The sequence below is a fragment of the Phaseolus vulgaris genome, chromosome 1 (assembly GCF_051622355.1).
Source record: "Phaseolus vulgaris cultivar YP4 chromosome 1, ASM5162235v1, whole genome shotgun sequence".
Classification (NCBI taxonomy): Eukaryota; Viridiplantae; Streptophyta; class Magnoliopsida; order Fabales; family Fabaceae; genus Phaseolus; species Phaseolus vulgaris.
The window spans coordinates 44,693,671-44,710,695 of NC_143498.1; the positions used below are offsets into that span (position 1 = coordinate 44,693,671).

The 17,025-nt window shown below is 32.8% G+C and overlaps 2 protein-coding genes across 6 annotated transcripts; both read left to right on the forward strand.

Annotated features, from left to right (window-relative positions):
* The first annotated feature begins 3,863 nt into the window (after positions 1-3,863).
* Positions 3,864-7,822, forward strand: LOC137814265 (magnesium transporter MRS2-I). 4 transcript variants are annotated; one of them, XR_011081628.1, is made up of 11 exons: positions 3,864-4,310; positions 4,390-4,419; positions 4,833-4,977; positions 5,102-5,223; positions 5,686-5,760; positions 6,401-6,625; positions 6,731-6,775; positions 6,880-6,924; positions 7,062-7,129; positions 7,241-7,363; positions 7,500-7,822. XR_011081628.1 is itself a non-coding variant. In XM_068616890.1 (11 exons), exons 1-11 carry the CDS (start codon positions 4,071-4,073, stop codon positions 7,584-7,586), a joined length of 1,167 nt encoding a protein of 388 aa, XP_068472991.1. In that variant the 5' UTR covers positions 3,864-4,070; the 3' UTR covers positions 7,587-7,822. The 4 variants fall into 4 exon arrangements, 2 of the variants coding, with proteins under 2 accessions (XP_068472991.1, XP_068472992.1); XR_016521470.1 differs by having other exon boundaries at positions 6,406-6,625; positions 7,062-7,091; XM_068616890.1 differs by having other exon boundaries at positions 7,062-7,091.
* A 2,010-nt stretch (positions 7,823-9,832) lies between these two features.
* On the forward strand, positions 9,833-16,565 carry LOC137814269 (E3 ubiquitin protein ligase DRIP2). 2 transcript variants are annotated; one of them, XM_068616901.2, is made up of 7 exons: positions 9,833-10,458; positions 11,088-11,187; positions 12,514-12,844; positions 13,002-13,447; positions 13,571-13,621; positions 15,683-15,755; positions 16,053-16,565. In XM_068616901.2, exons 1-7 carry the CDS (start codon positions 10,344-10,346, stop codon positions 16,224-16,226), a joined length of 1,290 nt encoding a protein of 429 aa, XP_068473002.1. In that variant the 5' UTR covers positions 9,833-10,343; the 3' UTR covers positions 16,227-16,565. The 2 variants fall into 2 exon arrangements, with proteins under 2 accessions (XP_068473002.1, XP_090159477.1); XM_090303351.1 differs by lacking the exon at positions 9,833-10,458 and adding an exon at positions 10,741-10,764.
* Positions 16,566-17,025: the final 460 nt, after the last annotated feature.

Sequence of the window (17,025 nt, forward strand, 5' to 3'; positions counted from 1 at the left end):
GAAATTTTGAAAAGAAAAATCCCATACTAGAGTTAGATAAACAGGAGCATGACAAATGAAAGGAGTGTTTCAGAAGAATATGATGAGATCTGAAGTCCTTTTCCACCGTAATCTCAGCGAAGACACTGTTGACACGTGTATTCTATGTCAATTTCACAGCTTTACCCTTTAATAATTCTGGTTACCGTTATTTTAGTATCATTTCAGATTTTTTTTTTATATAGAAGAAATTCAATAAATTTCACAATCTACTCGTTTATCTTTAAACTGCATTTTTTTTCTTCTCAAACATATTTTATGTATTAACTCTAAATGAAAATATTATTTGCATGAATAGATAAATTTTGGATTTCGACACTTTTTTTACCCCCACCATGAGAAGAAAGAAGGTAGAACCAAACCAATAATTGGTTTTATGATTGTTTTAGTAGTAAAATTACTGTTATGTAATGAAACTTGTTTATCTTTAAATTTTAATTTATATTTTTTTATAAGTCTAACATTTATTTATTATTATTATTAGGGTTAAATATGGTCTATATATTTTCAGGTAAAATTGATTTTTATCTTTGTTCAAATTTTGAAATTTTTGTTTTTATAATAAAAAAATTATTAGAATGAATGAGTTATTGTTATTGTCAGTATTTTGTTATTGAAAAACAAATTTTCGTATAAATTAAAATGTTAAAATATTTCATAATTTACTCCTTGAGATAAATGTTATAATAGTATACTACAATCCCTCATCTTAATATTTATCTTATTTATCTTAGTACAAATATTTAGAAATTCTTCAAACTAAACTAGAAAAAAAAAAACTAAATTTACATGATGATATATGTATTAACGATTATTGGTGTTGAAAGATAGAGAAGAAAGAAGTTTATATATCACATGGTGATATATTTTATCTATAATGAGAAAGGTTAAGGACAACCACCACCAAAACATTGTTGTGGTGATGACAAGATTTGTAGCTGTTGAAAAACAAGGAGCATTGATAATACAAGAGGCATAGCTTCTTCCAAAAAGACTTTAGTATACATAACTTTTTATTTTATTATAGTTTAAAAAAAGATAAATCAGAATATCTTATCCAAAAAGAAGTACAGTCAATTTCTATCAATTGTAAACTCCTAATTTAATAGAATGAATATTTTCAATTTGATTATGAAATATTTGAAAAAAATTAATAATTGGAACTGACTAAATAATATATTTTCATTATATTTAAAATAACTTAATCTTGAGTACACATTTAAGACACCTTCAACAAAATATATACGCAACATGATTATAACATTAGTTTAATTATAACAATTTCTTATTAATTATTAAGTAATGATTCCTATCTCAGTAACAATTAACTATAAGAATCACTTTTAATTTTTTCTTTTAGGATAATAAAAACATATTATGGATTATTCTGAATTCATGCAACAAAGTACAGAACAATCCAATTTAGTAAAATTTATTCTTAGCAATTTATTATCTCTTGAGACGATTTTAATAAAATAATAACTTATAAAGTTCACTTTACTCATCTCTTTAAAATTTCAAATAAAAATTTACGGTTTCGTCATACATATTCAAATATTACGAATTTATTAAATGATTAATACAAGATAAAAGACAAAAACAACTTATACTTATTAAGAAAATAAAATTTACTCAATTTCAAAGTAGTGACATATTGTGCCATATTTATACAAATGAGAATCATCGAGAGTAACAATAAATTTATTTTGGAAGTTGGTGATTTGATTTTCTTGAAGAATATAGACACAATAATATTACGTTTACAAAGAAGAGAAAAGTGCAAACATATATATTTCTCTCCATTTTTGAACTCATATTTACAGGTTTGCATATCGTTTTTTATCAACAATAAATAAATAAAATAAAATAAAGTATTTCAGGGATGTCTCAATCCTTATATAAATAATTTCAACACAAGTTTCTTAGCACTCAACTAGTCGGGGATCCAACCAACACTGCAACACATCAGTCACATTAACATATCATATACACAAGCACATGAATATACAATTACATCAACCCTCCAAAGAACACATCCTCAAAACAAGACACAAAATTCCAACAACTAAACTCAGTCTTTGCCAGCAAACAAAAGTAAATCAAACTCCCAAGTGCCAAACCCATCAAACCGACCCTACGATGAGGATATAAAAGTCACAAAATCTGCACAAAACACACAACGTCTTCCAAATTTGGACAAAGCGTTAAACAAGAATCACCAAACATCAGTCTCTTAAATATTTCATGTAACATAAAGGTTCCAAACACCAATCGAGTAGGATAAATCAACCAATATTTCCTTTACCGTAATCAAAGACCAAAATCATCAAACCGACCTTGTCAGGAAGAAACAAAAACCAAGAAAACCTTCACAAAACACACCACAACTTCCAAACCTGGACAAAACATTAAACATAAATCACACCAAACATCAATCTCTCAAATATTTCATACAACAAAGGGGTTCCAAACACCAATCTGAGTAAGAGAAATCAACCAATCTTTCTTTTACCGTAATCCAAGATCAAGTTTTCCTTTGTACCATAGTAAAAGCCTCAACTAGATCAACATGCTCATTCTTAGAAGCCACTCTATTCCTATGATTCCAAATTTCACTTATAATACCTACCAAAATCCCCCCAGCCCCTAGCAATAGCATGCTTCATGTTTGCATACCATCTTCTTAGTTAAGTGTCTATTAGTGAGTCATTTACTTAAGGGTTAAACTCAACCACGTTACTTGGTCAACATATTTCTTTCTTACTAAAAGTATGCATGTTGTTTGATCACCGATTGGTTGCTCAAACAACCTCTTATTAATTATGTAGTTCTCTTCGTGGCTTGAGTAGAATTTGGACAAGAAAAATTACAACCACATTTTGAAATCATTTTTGACTTCTCACTTGAGTGTTTATTTAGTCACTTTAAGTGTTAAACTCTATTCTACTTCATAACTAACATGTATAGCTTAAGATCTATTTAATCACTTAAGTCATTATTTTGCATAACAATGACATTTTGTCGTTAAACAACCATTGTTTTGCAAAATAATTGACATCTATCAATTTAATAAGATAGTTATTCTCAAACAACAATTCTTTAAACTTTTTCTTTATAGTTTTTTGAAATAAAGTATATGTAATAAAAATATAATAACAATATTGAAAAAATATATACTAACCTTTTTTAGAGAAATAAATATTTTAAGTGTAAAAAACTGTCTATGATTTTAATACTAAAATTTACTTTATAATTCACATTATCACGCGTTCAACATCCTCCTACTTGTTAAAAAACCTGTGACAATACTCATCAAAATTATTAAAAGAGTCACTACCAACTTTAATTTTAACTTTGTGAACCTTATGCATACCGAATTCTACTTCGTCTTGATTCAGTCCTTCACTTTTTACTCCAACAAATAAATATAGGACAATGATAGAGTAGAAGTGGATGAAATAAATATTTATCTTTTTTTGAAATAATTTATTATGAATATTCTAAATATTTTAAAATAAATAAGAACCAAAATACAATATTATTTACACCATTATATAAAAGAGATATAATATTAATGTTTTTAGAATAATTTTTAATTAGAAAATTTTATACATACCAAATTAAATTAATTTTAACATTCCATAAAATAAATAACTATATAACTTTTTACTTAAAAGTAATCATATAACTCCTAATCTCAATTGAGTATCACCATTATACAGCAGTTGAAGAAGTTATCTAGAGAGGGCACCCATGCAAATATTAAATTGAAAGAAAGAAAAGCTTGCAACTAAGAATTTCCTGTAACGTTGTATCTTGTTCCATTTCTCCTATGTTTAAACCAACTGTGTTTAAGCCTAACTGTGGTACTTTTTTAACCTCCCCTCTTCTGCCACTCACAAACAACCCCACAACCTGTCACCAAATCAACTCATGCAACATATCTTTCATTGCTCCCTAACTCTTCCAAATGGAATCACTCTCTCATCCTCTTCCCTTTCCACACCCTCTCTTCAACACTTCCACACCAAATGGCTCTTTCTTCCTCTATGCTCCAACTTCAACCCTCTTCACTAAAGAAGAAAACTGCAGTTTCCAGAAATTGGATTCTGCTGGACCACCATGGCAAACCCACTGTGCTGGATGCAGACAAGCATGCTATCATGCGTCTGGTTAAAATTCACGCCAGGGATCTTCGGATTCTCGATCCTCTCTTATCGTATCCCTCCACCATTTTGGGCAGAGACAAAGTCATTGTTCTCAATTTAGAGGCAAACACTTTGTTTCCATCACTTCTTTTGTTCTGCTTTCTAATTTTCTTTCACCAACTCATTCATTTCTTTTCTGCAGCACATTAAAGCTATTATCACTGCAGATGAGGTATGCTTGCTACTGATAAAGTGCTCCAAAAATTAAAAATATGAACAAAGAATCTAGATGTAATATTTTAAAAAATCCACAACTAATATTTACTCACTCTGAGTTACCTATGTCGAAGACGTAGATCAATCCGTATGAAGTTGTTCTTGTATAATCCGTACTTTCAAATTCGAGTTATAGTATTAGGTGGAGAACCAACCGGTCTTATCCACTTCTGGTGAAAGAAATCTGTATTCTATAAATAAGTAGTTAATTATTGGGAGAAAAACAATTTTCAATCATTAAAATTTGTAACTATTCATTGGTTTTTAATTTACAACGATATGTGTCTCATGTTCAATGTCATTGTTCTTTACGAGCTTACAAGTAGAATCAATTTTGTGAGGTTGTGTTGTTTGTTCTTGGCGATGCAGGTGTTGCTAAGAGACCCAACGGATGATGACGTTGTGCCAATAGTTGAAGAGCTTCGACGACGGTTACCCAAAGTAAGTGCTTCTGGGGAAGGCCAAGGAGAAGAAGAGGCGTGTGTTCAAGATGGGGAGGGTGGAGATGAAAATGGTGTGCTTTGTGAGACATTTTAATTTAATTTATTACTATAATTAAACAGTGTTAGTGTTGTTCTGTTTCGGGCTCTTTAGTTTTTCTTCTGTTTCGATAATGGAAAATTGACTGTGGCTCGTAGAATTTCCATTTGAGATACGGGCTTTGGAAGTTTTATTTGAGGCCATTTGTAGTTTCCTTGACGCACGAACGAGAGAGTTAGAGACTGCTGCTTATCCAGCTTTGGACGAACTTACATCTAAGGTAAAAAGCCTTTGCATAAGAATTATATATACTTTTCATAGATTTTTCACCTTGGTACAAGAACATAGCTTAAATATATCTTCACACCATTGTATTGTCAGCAAAACATGTCTACTTAAAGGCTAGGCTAAGCAACAATTTTGTTCATAATGTGTTATCAAATTCTTTTTTATTTTTTAAATCAGTCTCCCCCTTAGCACAGTGGTTTTGCAGTGAGAATGAGATATACAACTATCATCAGAAAGACAGCACAGGATCCTTAAGGACTAAAACCTAATACTGTTGCTAATTTGTGATCTAAAACTTTAGATAGCCTCCATATCCATATCCAAATCTGGTGCATAAAACATGTAGTTTGTTATTTAAAGTTTGATTTTTCATTATCAGTTGTGACAAATTTTTGAAACTTTATCCTCCTCTTCCCCTTCCACACCAATCTGGTTGAATGACACTTGTGTGCAGATTAGCAGTCGTAACTTGGATAGAGTGAGAAAATTGAAATGTGCAATGACGAGGTTGACAAGTCGTGTTCAAAAGGTATGTTGAAGATATATATTAACACAGTTTTATTCCTTTCCCTCTCACAAGTGAATTCCTCTTTTCCTTTTCTCTACGAGTTCTTTATATTAAATTGTGCTCCTAGCATAAGAACGTGGCAATGCTGTGTTCTATGAAGCCTATATACTCCAAAACTAAAAGGCATGTATTCTAAAATTATTCAAATTTTCTTAATTTTTCAATTTTTTCTAAGATATTTCTGCGATATTTTCGTGGATAATTTCAGATTAAAGAAGTAGTTAATCCTTTCCTCATTTAATTTTTAGACCTTTTCTAAGGTATGATACATATATGAAAAACTTGTTTGAGTTTTTTTTAGCTATGCATGTTGTGAAAGGAATTGTAAATTGTGATTATCATAATTGTAAATTAACGAGGAATTCGATGTATTTTTTGTATATACAGAAAACATTTTATAAACTTTTGTCCACTATCCGAATGTATTAAAAAAATTGTCGTATATATATGTATTGTATATATGTATCATATTGTATGAATAAGATATTAAGTATCTGGCCTTCATAGGTAAACTAACTTGCCTGTCATTGATTTCCCCTTTCTTTATCATATTACAACCAATATTTTTCTGTTCGCGTTTACTTTACTGGCTTTATTGTAGATTAGAGATGAACTAGAAAACCTACTTGATGATGACGACGACATGGCTGATCTTTACTTATCAAGAAAGTCGACTGTTTCATCATCTCCAACAAGTAGCTCTGATGCTCCAAAGTGGCTTTATGGTTCTCCAAATAAAGGTTCCAAAATACACAAATCAAGCAGAGCAAGTGGAACCACAGTTCACAGGGAGGATGGTGTAGAGGAGCTTGAAATGTTACTTGAGGTTAAGAACTCTTCATCTTTAATGTTGTCACACCACACAGATACTTCGGGTTCGTTAAATGAACGGCATTAATTAAACTGAATAATGTTGTGTTTTGCTTTGCAGGCCAATTTCATGCAAATTGACGGCACATTAAATAAGTTGGCCACAGTATGAACTGCATATTTTCTTCTAATCTTTCCTACTTCATTTCTGATCTGCACTAATTAGCTGCTAAACTTTTCTATTTTGATATATCCATCCCTTCATTTCAGTTGCGAGAATATATCGATGACACAGAAGATTACATCAACATACAGGTAAATTTTAGGCACAACTGCTTCGTGTATTTTAAGCTCTTACTACAGGGGGAAATTTTTAATTTTTGAACTGAATTCGAACACACCCTTTATAGCATAACAACTCTTTGTAACATGTCACACATGCATGCATGCAGCTTGACAATCACCGAAACCAGCTGATTCAGGTATAAGCTTTTCAAGGCCATTGTTTTCTCCTTATGAGGTTAAGTATTTATGTGCCTATATTCTCACAAACATTTTTAGAAACATTTTACCATAGCCATGATCGAAGCCTTTAACTACTACTGTTATTTTCTATCCTTGTTTGGGACAGCTGGAGCTCTTCATTAGTGCCGGGACTGTGTGTATGTCCTTATATTCATTGGTGGCTGCAATATTTGGTATGAACATTCCATACACATGGAAAGTACCAGGCCACGAACATGTGTTTAAATGGGTATGTATGTGCACATCACTTGCAACTATAAGAGAAAGGTTTTCAAATCCCCTGAGCAACTTTTGCCACACAAAGTACGTTTGTTGTAACAGGTTTTCCTGATTCTTGTTTTCCAATTCAATTTTTATAATTTTAGGTGGTGATCTTTGCGGGAATGGTTTGTGCATCCTTGTTTTTATCCATAGTATCTTATGCCCGACGCAAAGGCCTTGTTGGGTCTTGAAAAATGTAAAGCCTAAAGATGCATGTCGGGAGGGAGACATCAGATTAAGTCAAAAGTGGCCAATTTCCACACATTGCCTCAAAACAATACTGTATTTCTTCTTTCATTTTATTTTATACAGTTCAGATAAAATGGCTGTTTGTTGGCAAAAACGAATGCACTGAATATTATGCTTATATCTTTCTGTTCATATCATATATCTGTTTATAAAATGAACAAATTGATTTTTTTACTAACCACTAAGATTATTTGCTTTATTTTTTAAATGGAGTCCCTTTTTTCAATAGTCAAAGTTCCTCACATGTACAAATGAAAAAAAAAACCATTATCCTCTTTATAGACTAGGTTATTTTTGTTTTTAATGTAAAGTATTTGGTCAAATCGGTTCTGCTCCAATTCCATCTTCTTACGGCACCCATCGATCATGCGCATGCAGCTTTCAATTACTACAATCATACAATTATTATGAATTTATCATCGTTCCACGACAATTTCTGAATTTCTGTGAATTTCGGGCTTTCTCCACCACTTTGGATCTAATGATTATACATTTCGCCCATAATAAATGGTGGTATTAAAAAGTGGGAGAAAATAATGAAGACAGGTATAATTATTATTGGTAGCATTTCTCCCAGGTAATCATGTAATATTAGCAAACAATGAAGCATGGACAGGGTGTGGACGTGATGTCTTAACTTTAGAAAATTAAGGTTAACACAAAAAAAAAAGAGTTGTTTTTGTTGGTGGTAACTGTCATTAATATATACAAATCCGTGTTTCAAATTCCAAAAACTTTCTCTTAAACCTCTGATGTGGATTAACCTCGAGATGCATGGTTTTTTCACAGTGCACGAGTCTCAATTACTGAATTGCGCATGGGCCAGGGTTTCATAAGTCTGAACTGGACGCATTCAGATTTGAAATGGATTAATGACCAAAAAGGGTATAATAGTGAGAACCCTTGGCAAATAAGATAAACACAAAGATCACATGTTCCATTTTTCGACAAAGACAATTGCAGGATTTTTTTTATTTTATTTTATTTTTTAACTTTTGGGGTTTGGTTTGGTGTGTGTCAACCTAATTTTTTTTTCTGGATTAGGAAGATGAGGATAAAGGTACCCCTAACTAACTAACCTTCAATGCGAAACAAATGACATTCGGCCACGTATATAACATTTCTACCTGAAATTGCTACACCTCACTAAAACCATTTCACTCTCTAATATTAGGCACTGTGTGTCAAATAACATTTAAAATTTATACAAGTTAATAAAATAAATTCACTTTTACCCTATCCTTTTTTATCCATATAACAACTCCTTTAGTGCGTGAACAAAAAGCTTTTTTCTTTAAAATCTTAAATGAAAATATCATCAAATAGATTCTTTTTCAGTCCTTTTTATTATTTGTTCATTTTAACTTTATTGAATTTCACTTGATTTGGAATTTTAGGCTCACCAAATTAGTAAAGGAAGTCCTCCTAAAAAGTTCTCTTATCGTACTTTCTTTTTTTAAAAGAAGTCTAAGTCATTAGGTAAATTGCATATATAATATTTTATATAATAATTGAAGTTTACCAATATTTTTTATTTATGAAAATTGATTGCAAGTAAAGAGTTTCACAACAATTGTTGCAATTTACTCAACCAACAGAACTAGACCCTTTAATAACAATGAAGAGCATATTAGAAAATGTATTCAATTTTTTATTAATTTTATATTAAATGATATTAATCCATTTTAACAACAGAAGTGTTTATTGATTAAAATTTATTGAAATCAATGAAATTATAAAAAGATCATTAAATAGAACAATCTCGTACAATCTTATGATCTTTAACAAATTGGAATTGATAAGATATATAGAGGGCATACTATTAAATATTTCCATAAAATCTAACCAAACATTATTGTAAGAGACTCATTCTATGTTACATACGTGAACCATCACAAAATTACACAAAAAGAGGAACAAAGGTTCAATGTATTGAACACTTTCAAAATGCTCAATTCATAGTATTTTAGATTTGAAAGAGATAAGGGATTGAGAAATGGGAAGTTAATGTAATGTTGCAAAGGTTTCACGCTCACTTATTACTCGGTCACTCCTATTCACTATGGTGAACCCTCCCGCATGACACGCCACCCGAGGGGTGCGCATCCTAACATTGGCGCACGATATCACATATCCCAACTTCTCTAGCTGTCCTTTATTTTTTCGTCTAGCTGTCGTTGGTTGAAGTGTGGAACATATGTGCTTATAATATTTTGTTTGAATTGTCCATATTTTTTCAAGAAAATAAAATTCACAAAAAAAAAACATAGAAAGAGAGAACAAACACTCGGAACACAGAACACAAACACAGAAACACTCGGGTTTCGGTTCATGCGGAACAAGAGGTCCTCTCGATTCAGATCATCCACAAAGCAACACAAACTCCCTATGCCAAATCTACCATAACCCACGTCAAATCCTCTCGAATCTCACCGACCCATCAACTTTTCCCACCGTTTTCCTCCTTCCCCACCGATCGCTGTTGCTGCAATACCCACCGTTACCAACACCTCCATCCATTCCCACGAGCTTCTTCGTTCTCCCTTCCACCCTTTTTCAGACTGTGTCTTCTTCTTCTTAATGCAGAGGGTGATTGCCATAGAATGGACGTAAATTTGGGAGGTGCAGGCGTGGCGATAGCATGCAGGGAGTGAGCGAGTGAGAGTAGTTCGTGCGAGCGTGCAAGAAAATTAAGGAGCATGTCGAATCAGGTGGCGAAGGTGCGGAGGAACACGATTGTAGCATGCATGACTTGCCCACTTTGCAACAAGTTGTTCAGGGAAGCCACAACCATATCCGAATGTCTTCACACGTGTGAGCACTCCTCTCTTTCAATCCGTGTCAATTTTTTCTCCGATTTCTCTCATTCGTTTCCTCCTTCACTCTACGCCCCGATGCGGGAGCATCTGGACTTTGCGTAACCGGAGAGAGATATGGGTATTTCGTAATTTGACGTGTCCAACAAAAGTTTTGTTTTTTATGTTATTTTTTCTAATTTTCTTTTCTTTTGGGTTCTCTCTCTAACTATACCCGTTGGGGACGTGAATGCTGGTCAGAAGCAGTGTGCTTTTCATTGGCTAAGTATTCCTATGCTGTTCCATTAATGTCCTTGGTGGAAAGGTGTTTGAACCTTTTTCTACAGCCACCACTGTTTTTTTTAGTAAAACTCTTCCTTGTACACACAAGATTGAATCCTTATCTCACTGCATGCAAAATTATACTAACTTTCGTGGAAGCATGAATATTTTTACGGGGGGTTGGTTCTTGCATTTTTTGAATAATTTTCTCTTGGTGTTTGTTATGTGTCGTTTGAAGCTAATTGCTGGTTTAATTTGATATCTTTGCATGCACTTTTTTTGCTTCACCAGTACAAGTTCTAAGCAAATTCCGTTGTGCAACTAAACAAATAGTAGATTTTTTTACTTTTTGTGGACTATATTCAGTTTGCAGGAAGTGCATTTATGATAAAATTATGGATGAGGAATTGGAAAGTTGTCCAATATGCGGCATTGATTTGGGTTGTGTTCCACTCGAGAAACTGAGGTTAGTCCCTGCCTTTAATTGAATTCCAAGTTACCCTTGTATACTCTTGTACTTCTTCCTTTACAAAAGAAAAAAAAAAACGAAATGCCTCTCTGCTATACTTTAACTTGTTGAATATGCATGGAGGGTGTTGCTTTAACGTGGTATGCTGTGTAGCAAGAGTTTATCTTTATGCAACCCACACCCTAATTATTGCTACAATACAAGCCTGCTAAAATGGAGATACACCTTTACAAGATGAAACCTTTCTTTTGAAAATGAATAATGTTGTTGATGGGTGACACATCTGCTATAAGGGCCTGCGACCAAAGAAACAAAATAGCTGTCATAGACCATACCGCCGTTGCAGCAGCCTACAAGAATGAGAAATGTTCATGCTTTTATTGTGCTATCAACATAATGTTACATCAATCTTTTACTTTATGAAAACTGACATAAGAAGGATCCACCACCTGCATGACGAATTTGTTAGGTTAATACATGCATATAGTATACAGGGAAATAATTAAATGCCCTCAGTTTGACATCTTTCTATAATTTAGTTGATGATATACATATAGTAATGCTGGTAATTTATTACTTTATTTTGAATAGTTTTCCTGACAAACATTGCATATGTTTAATAATATATATTATCATAAATGTAAAGTGTTTAAGGAAACAGTAAATTGTAATCTGTAACAATTATGTTTTTTTGTCTGCTGATTGCATTTAGTAATTTTTCATTTGAACTTCTAGTCGGAAACAGAGCAAGATGAATTGGAGAAGGATAGTCCTTATGCAGTTAATTGATAAAAGAACTGAGATAATAGATATTAACAAAGAAGGATTTAGCATCTGTTTTGATTGAGAATTTTTAGATGTAAATTTATTAATAATTTCCTTTGTCTTCAAAATAATATCATTTGATTCTATTCCAAGTGATGGTGTTATTGTTTGCAGTTGTATTACCCAAAATTGATGTATTATCCTATTACCAAATGACCTTGATGATAAAAAAAACAGCGAAATAGTGTGGGACTTAAGGAGGATGGTGACGAACTAGGATAAACAAATAGGGTTTATAATAGTTGTATTGATGCGTTTTCTAGGTAAGGGGAAACGGAGGAGAGTGATCTGAACTATCTGAAAAGAAGTAGATCAGGAAGAGTGAATTTTTTGAATGAATTACCTACACCACCATTTCATATATCTGGCTTTGGTAATGAAACACACTTCAAGCAATTTTGAAAAATACAATCAAACAAAACCACATAGCTGATGATATTGATATTCCCTTTTGAATTGTTGCTTGCCAATTTACCAACTTTGGTTACTGATTACCAGGCCAGACCACAGTTTGCAAGATGTAAGGGCCAAAGTTTTCCCCTTAAAGGGAAGAAAGGTGAAGGCACCTGAAGTTGTGACCTCAATACCATTACCAGCTAGGAGAAAGGAGAGATCTCTTTCGTCTTTGGTGGTCAACACTCCAAGGGTATCTACACAGGCAACAATGACAGGAAGAAGAACAAAACCTTCAAGAAAGGCTAGTGGTCTGCGGTCTACTAGTTTTTCCATTGAAAAGCCCATTAAGAAAGAGGAAGAGTTACTGGAAGATCATCCTGGGAGTTCAAGCTCACCTGAAACTTCAAATAAGTTTGCTCAGAATTCCGGACAGGTAGTAGCAGAAACAATCTGGTTCTTATCTTTGAACTTGTTATATATTGTTCTGTCCCCGTTTTTTGAGTTCTTGATCCTGGTTCATTTGATTTCCTGGATTATAGGACCATTAGTTTACTAACATTCTTATGCTTAATTTTTTTTTCCTGGTGCAGAGTATGTCCCCTTGTGAGGGTAGTCAATCCGCACCCAACAAAGGATCAGAGAATGGTGCCGAACCATGGGATACAAAATTGGATCTCTGGAAGCCTTTGAATTGTTTAGTAGAGGTGGCAAGTAGGAGTAAATCTTTCAAGTCTCATGTGCAAGGGTCTGATGCTAAATTAGAAATCACTCAAGTAAATGAGAGCGAATCTCAAGTGCAGAAAGCTAAAACTAAGGAAAGTAAACGTAAGGCAAAAGTTGAAGATGAAAAGATTAGCCCTTATCCTGCTTCTTCAGATACAGCAAAACCCAATAAACTGCGCAGAATGCGCAAGAAGAAGGAGCCTGCTTCAGGAGAATCAAGCATATCACCCCAAGCTGTGCTGGATTCTGCCACTAGTAGTAGACTCTCTAGGACTGGTCCAATCTGGTTCTCCTTAGTAGCTTCTGAAAACCAGTGAGATATCAATCTTCGGAACTAAACAACTTATAATATCAAATCCTAATAAGGATATTATATACGTTCTACATATCCTTTTTTTGGTTATTTTTAAGTACTAATTTCAGACTCATGTTTCAGGGGAGGAGATGCACCCTTGCCGCAAATTCCTGCAAGTTATGTGAGAATAAAGTAAGTTCTTACGGACTCCCTGTATCTTTATTGTCATTATTTGATACTTTAGTTTTTGATTTATTGCGTGCTTTTATGAGAGGAATGTCATGCTTGGATCAATGTATAGTTTATGTTACTCACTACTATATATGTGAATCTCTACAGAAATATTCATGAATATTTATCTGAGTAAGCCTTTCTTCGTATAATAAGTTTTGAGCAACATACTAAATTATTCTCAATGACAGCATAATATTGCTTCTGGCTGGATAATAACAATGTACTCGCATTCCATGAAATCTTATCAAGAAGAATGATATTATGAATAAATTACATTACATGGATACTAGTTTTCTTAAATTTGGCCTAATATCTCTCCCTTTTCTACCCTTATACCAACTCTCCTAAATTATTTGAAAAGCATTACACCAACGCCCTTTAGTTGTTTGAAAAACATAACTGTGCATCTTTCTGTGGGAGAAGTTGTTGTAAATGTTACAAAAAGAGGAAGGTTATGTCCAACCAGAACAAACTGCAGGAATTGTCAATTTAATTTACTCTAATAAATGCTAAAAAATCTTGAAGGTACTTGTTGAACCTCTAATTTTGTTGATTTTAGAATAAATTGTTATTTCTCAAAACACAAAGATTTTTGTCATCTGAAATCTTCCACAACCCGAGGATTTCACTCTTTCGCAATTTAGATCACTCAGATACATATATCTTCAAGATCTCACTCATTCGAAATTGTCCTCACCTAGGTCCTTTTTGGTTTTGGTAGTGAGGAGAGAAATACAGAAAATGAAAATGGAGAACACTTAAGTTGAGAAAAGATAAATAGATAAGAAATGAAATTGAACGTTTAGCTGTTTAATTAGAGTATAAATAAGAGAGAAAAAGTCTTTAGAAAGTTGTGTAATTTGATTGGAAATAAGAAGAGAGATCAGTAACAATAGATAAGAAATAGTAATAAGGTAGTTCCTACTATTTTTAATTTTTTTTTCCTTCCCTCCTTCAACCTAATATAGAATATTAATTCTCTTCCTCTGAATCCTTCTTCTTCCACTCTACCAATTGAGGGGTTAGTCTAGAGGCCAAAACTCATTATATTTACTTAGATCATCTTCGGTGGGTATGGCTTGCATGAGTTTCTTATATACAAAATAATATCTTAATTTCGGTTCTACAAACTTGATTTCCTGAAAATTGAAAAGAGTATTCAATTTTAAAGAACCCATATTTGTGAGATCCACGTCAAACTATTTTTTTTATTGACAAAGAACTCATATAAGCAATTTCATTGGAGATGTTCTTCGTGTACACCTTTATTAACCTCTTATTTTCTTCTCCATTTGCTATTGTGGGATTTGCGCAGATCAAGGAAATATGTAAGCTATTTTAGCATGGTTTGGAAAAATAAAAATGAAAAACGGAAGTTCGTCAGGGACCTATCATGAGTTGGATGATGATAATCCAGTCATATTTCCATACTTTTTTTTCTCATCAATAAATCAAGCAATTAGCATATGCTTTCTGTCAAGATTAATTTCCTTTTATCTAATGTGTTGATTTTGAGAAACTTCTTTTTAGCTTATTGTAGCCAGGGAATTAGAAGAACGTGTATTTATATCTATCTAAACTTTAGATTTCATATAAACTCTGCCAAGTACGAACTTTAAAAAAAAAAGATTACTCCTCTCTTCCCACTTTTAGAATAATGTTTCCTTGTAGTCATATCATATCACATTTACAAAAAAAATAGCCAAGGAAGAAATTTGCGATTTTTTTCATTATATATCAACTGTGTTGGTTGTGAACTCGAGAGCATGCAAAGGGTAAATCAAAGTTCAGACTTTTAATAAGAATGGGGTATATAATATAATGATTGTGTAATGCATTTGTACCATCTCTATGGGTTTTCTGTGTCTAGTTTAGATGGTTTCAGCTACCTATTTGATACATGACAAAAATATGCTTGAGAAACTGTGTCCACTCTATTTATGCTGCTCTAAAGCTTCTTGAAATGTGGAAATCCATCTGAACTAGAAAACGTTATAATGTCTTTTCTGTTTGCTACAGGGATGGTAGCCTACCAGTCTCATTCATCCAAAAATACATAATGAAGAAACTGGACTTGACTAGTGAAACAGAGGTAACTCTCTCCCTTTGTAATACATCCAAAAAACATAAACAGGGACCTGAAAGATTTTATTGTCTTTTTCTGATTGTTGTCTGCTATACCAAAACATAAACAGTTTGATTGTCCTGAAAGCTCGTCACACTTGCATAGTTCCATTAATATATGCAATAATTCATTCCCATCTGTCTCAACTTTAACTGTACTTAACCATGGAAGTTGAATTACATACTCTTTAGTACATGATTCTTGTTTTTGGTAAAAGTTGGCTGTTTTGTTATGTCGCTTCACTCGAGTTAATTGATTTTGCAGGTTGAGATTAAATGTATGGGACAACCAGTGCTCCCTACATTGCGTCTATATAATTTGGTTGAGTTGTGGCTGGATACAGCATCCACGTCACAGAGAATTCCAGCAACTATTGGGTCCTCAGCAAAGGATTTTGTCATGGTTTTGGCTTATGCTCGGAAGCCTCCACACCCTTGATCGTGCTTCCCCATTCATTGAAAATGTTCTTCATAGCATACTCACTTCCCATCACCACCGTGGAGGACAGGACAAGATTGGCCAAATAAATTATAAAGCAAAATTTTCTCCATTAAAACATACCCTTTTTCTGTTCTGGAATGTAGGGATTCCGATCTGGTAGTTATTTTAATGTTCATTAGATCTTCATTTTTCAAGACCATTTTTTTTTAAAAACAATCGTTTTACTCCATAATTTAGAGGGTACATGTGACTTGGATATAAGAATCCGTGCCTGGTTAGAAGAGATTATTTGTTGAGAATTTGACATTATTCGAATGAAGAGGATTTTTGTTTTAATTTCTTATCCCTTATTCTGTTTGTTTCTTTGTTTTCCAATGGCCAACAAATGCAAACACTATGTCTGAATGTTTTCCGCTAGAGCTCAAAATCTTGGTTGTGTTTTCTGTTCTTTCTAGAGTCAAGAATTTAAGTGTTCAGAGGTTTTTTTTACAGCAAGACTTTATTAGAAAGAGTTGAATTGCTATTTTCTACTGTTAGTGAGAAGATTTTTGCAAGGTCATTTAATAGTCGAGATAAAAGTTAATTAATCAATTATACACTACTATGATTAGATATTAATATAAAAAAAATTATAAGTGAGTAACTAGTAACTACACATTAATCTAGTTTTTGGAATTATAATGATTGATTAAGAGTATACATAACATATATGAATTGTTTATTATATATTGTTTATTTTAATATTACGAATTTAGGAGTCTTACAATTTAAACTTTGTACTTTTATACTTTTTTCA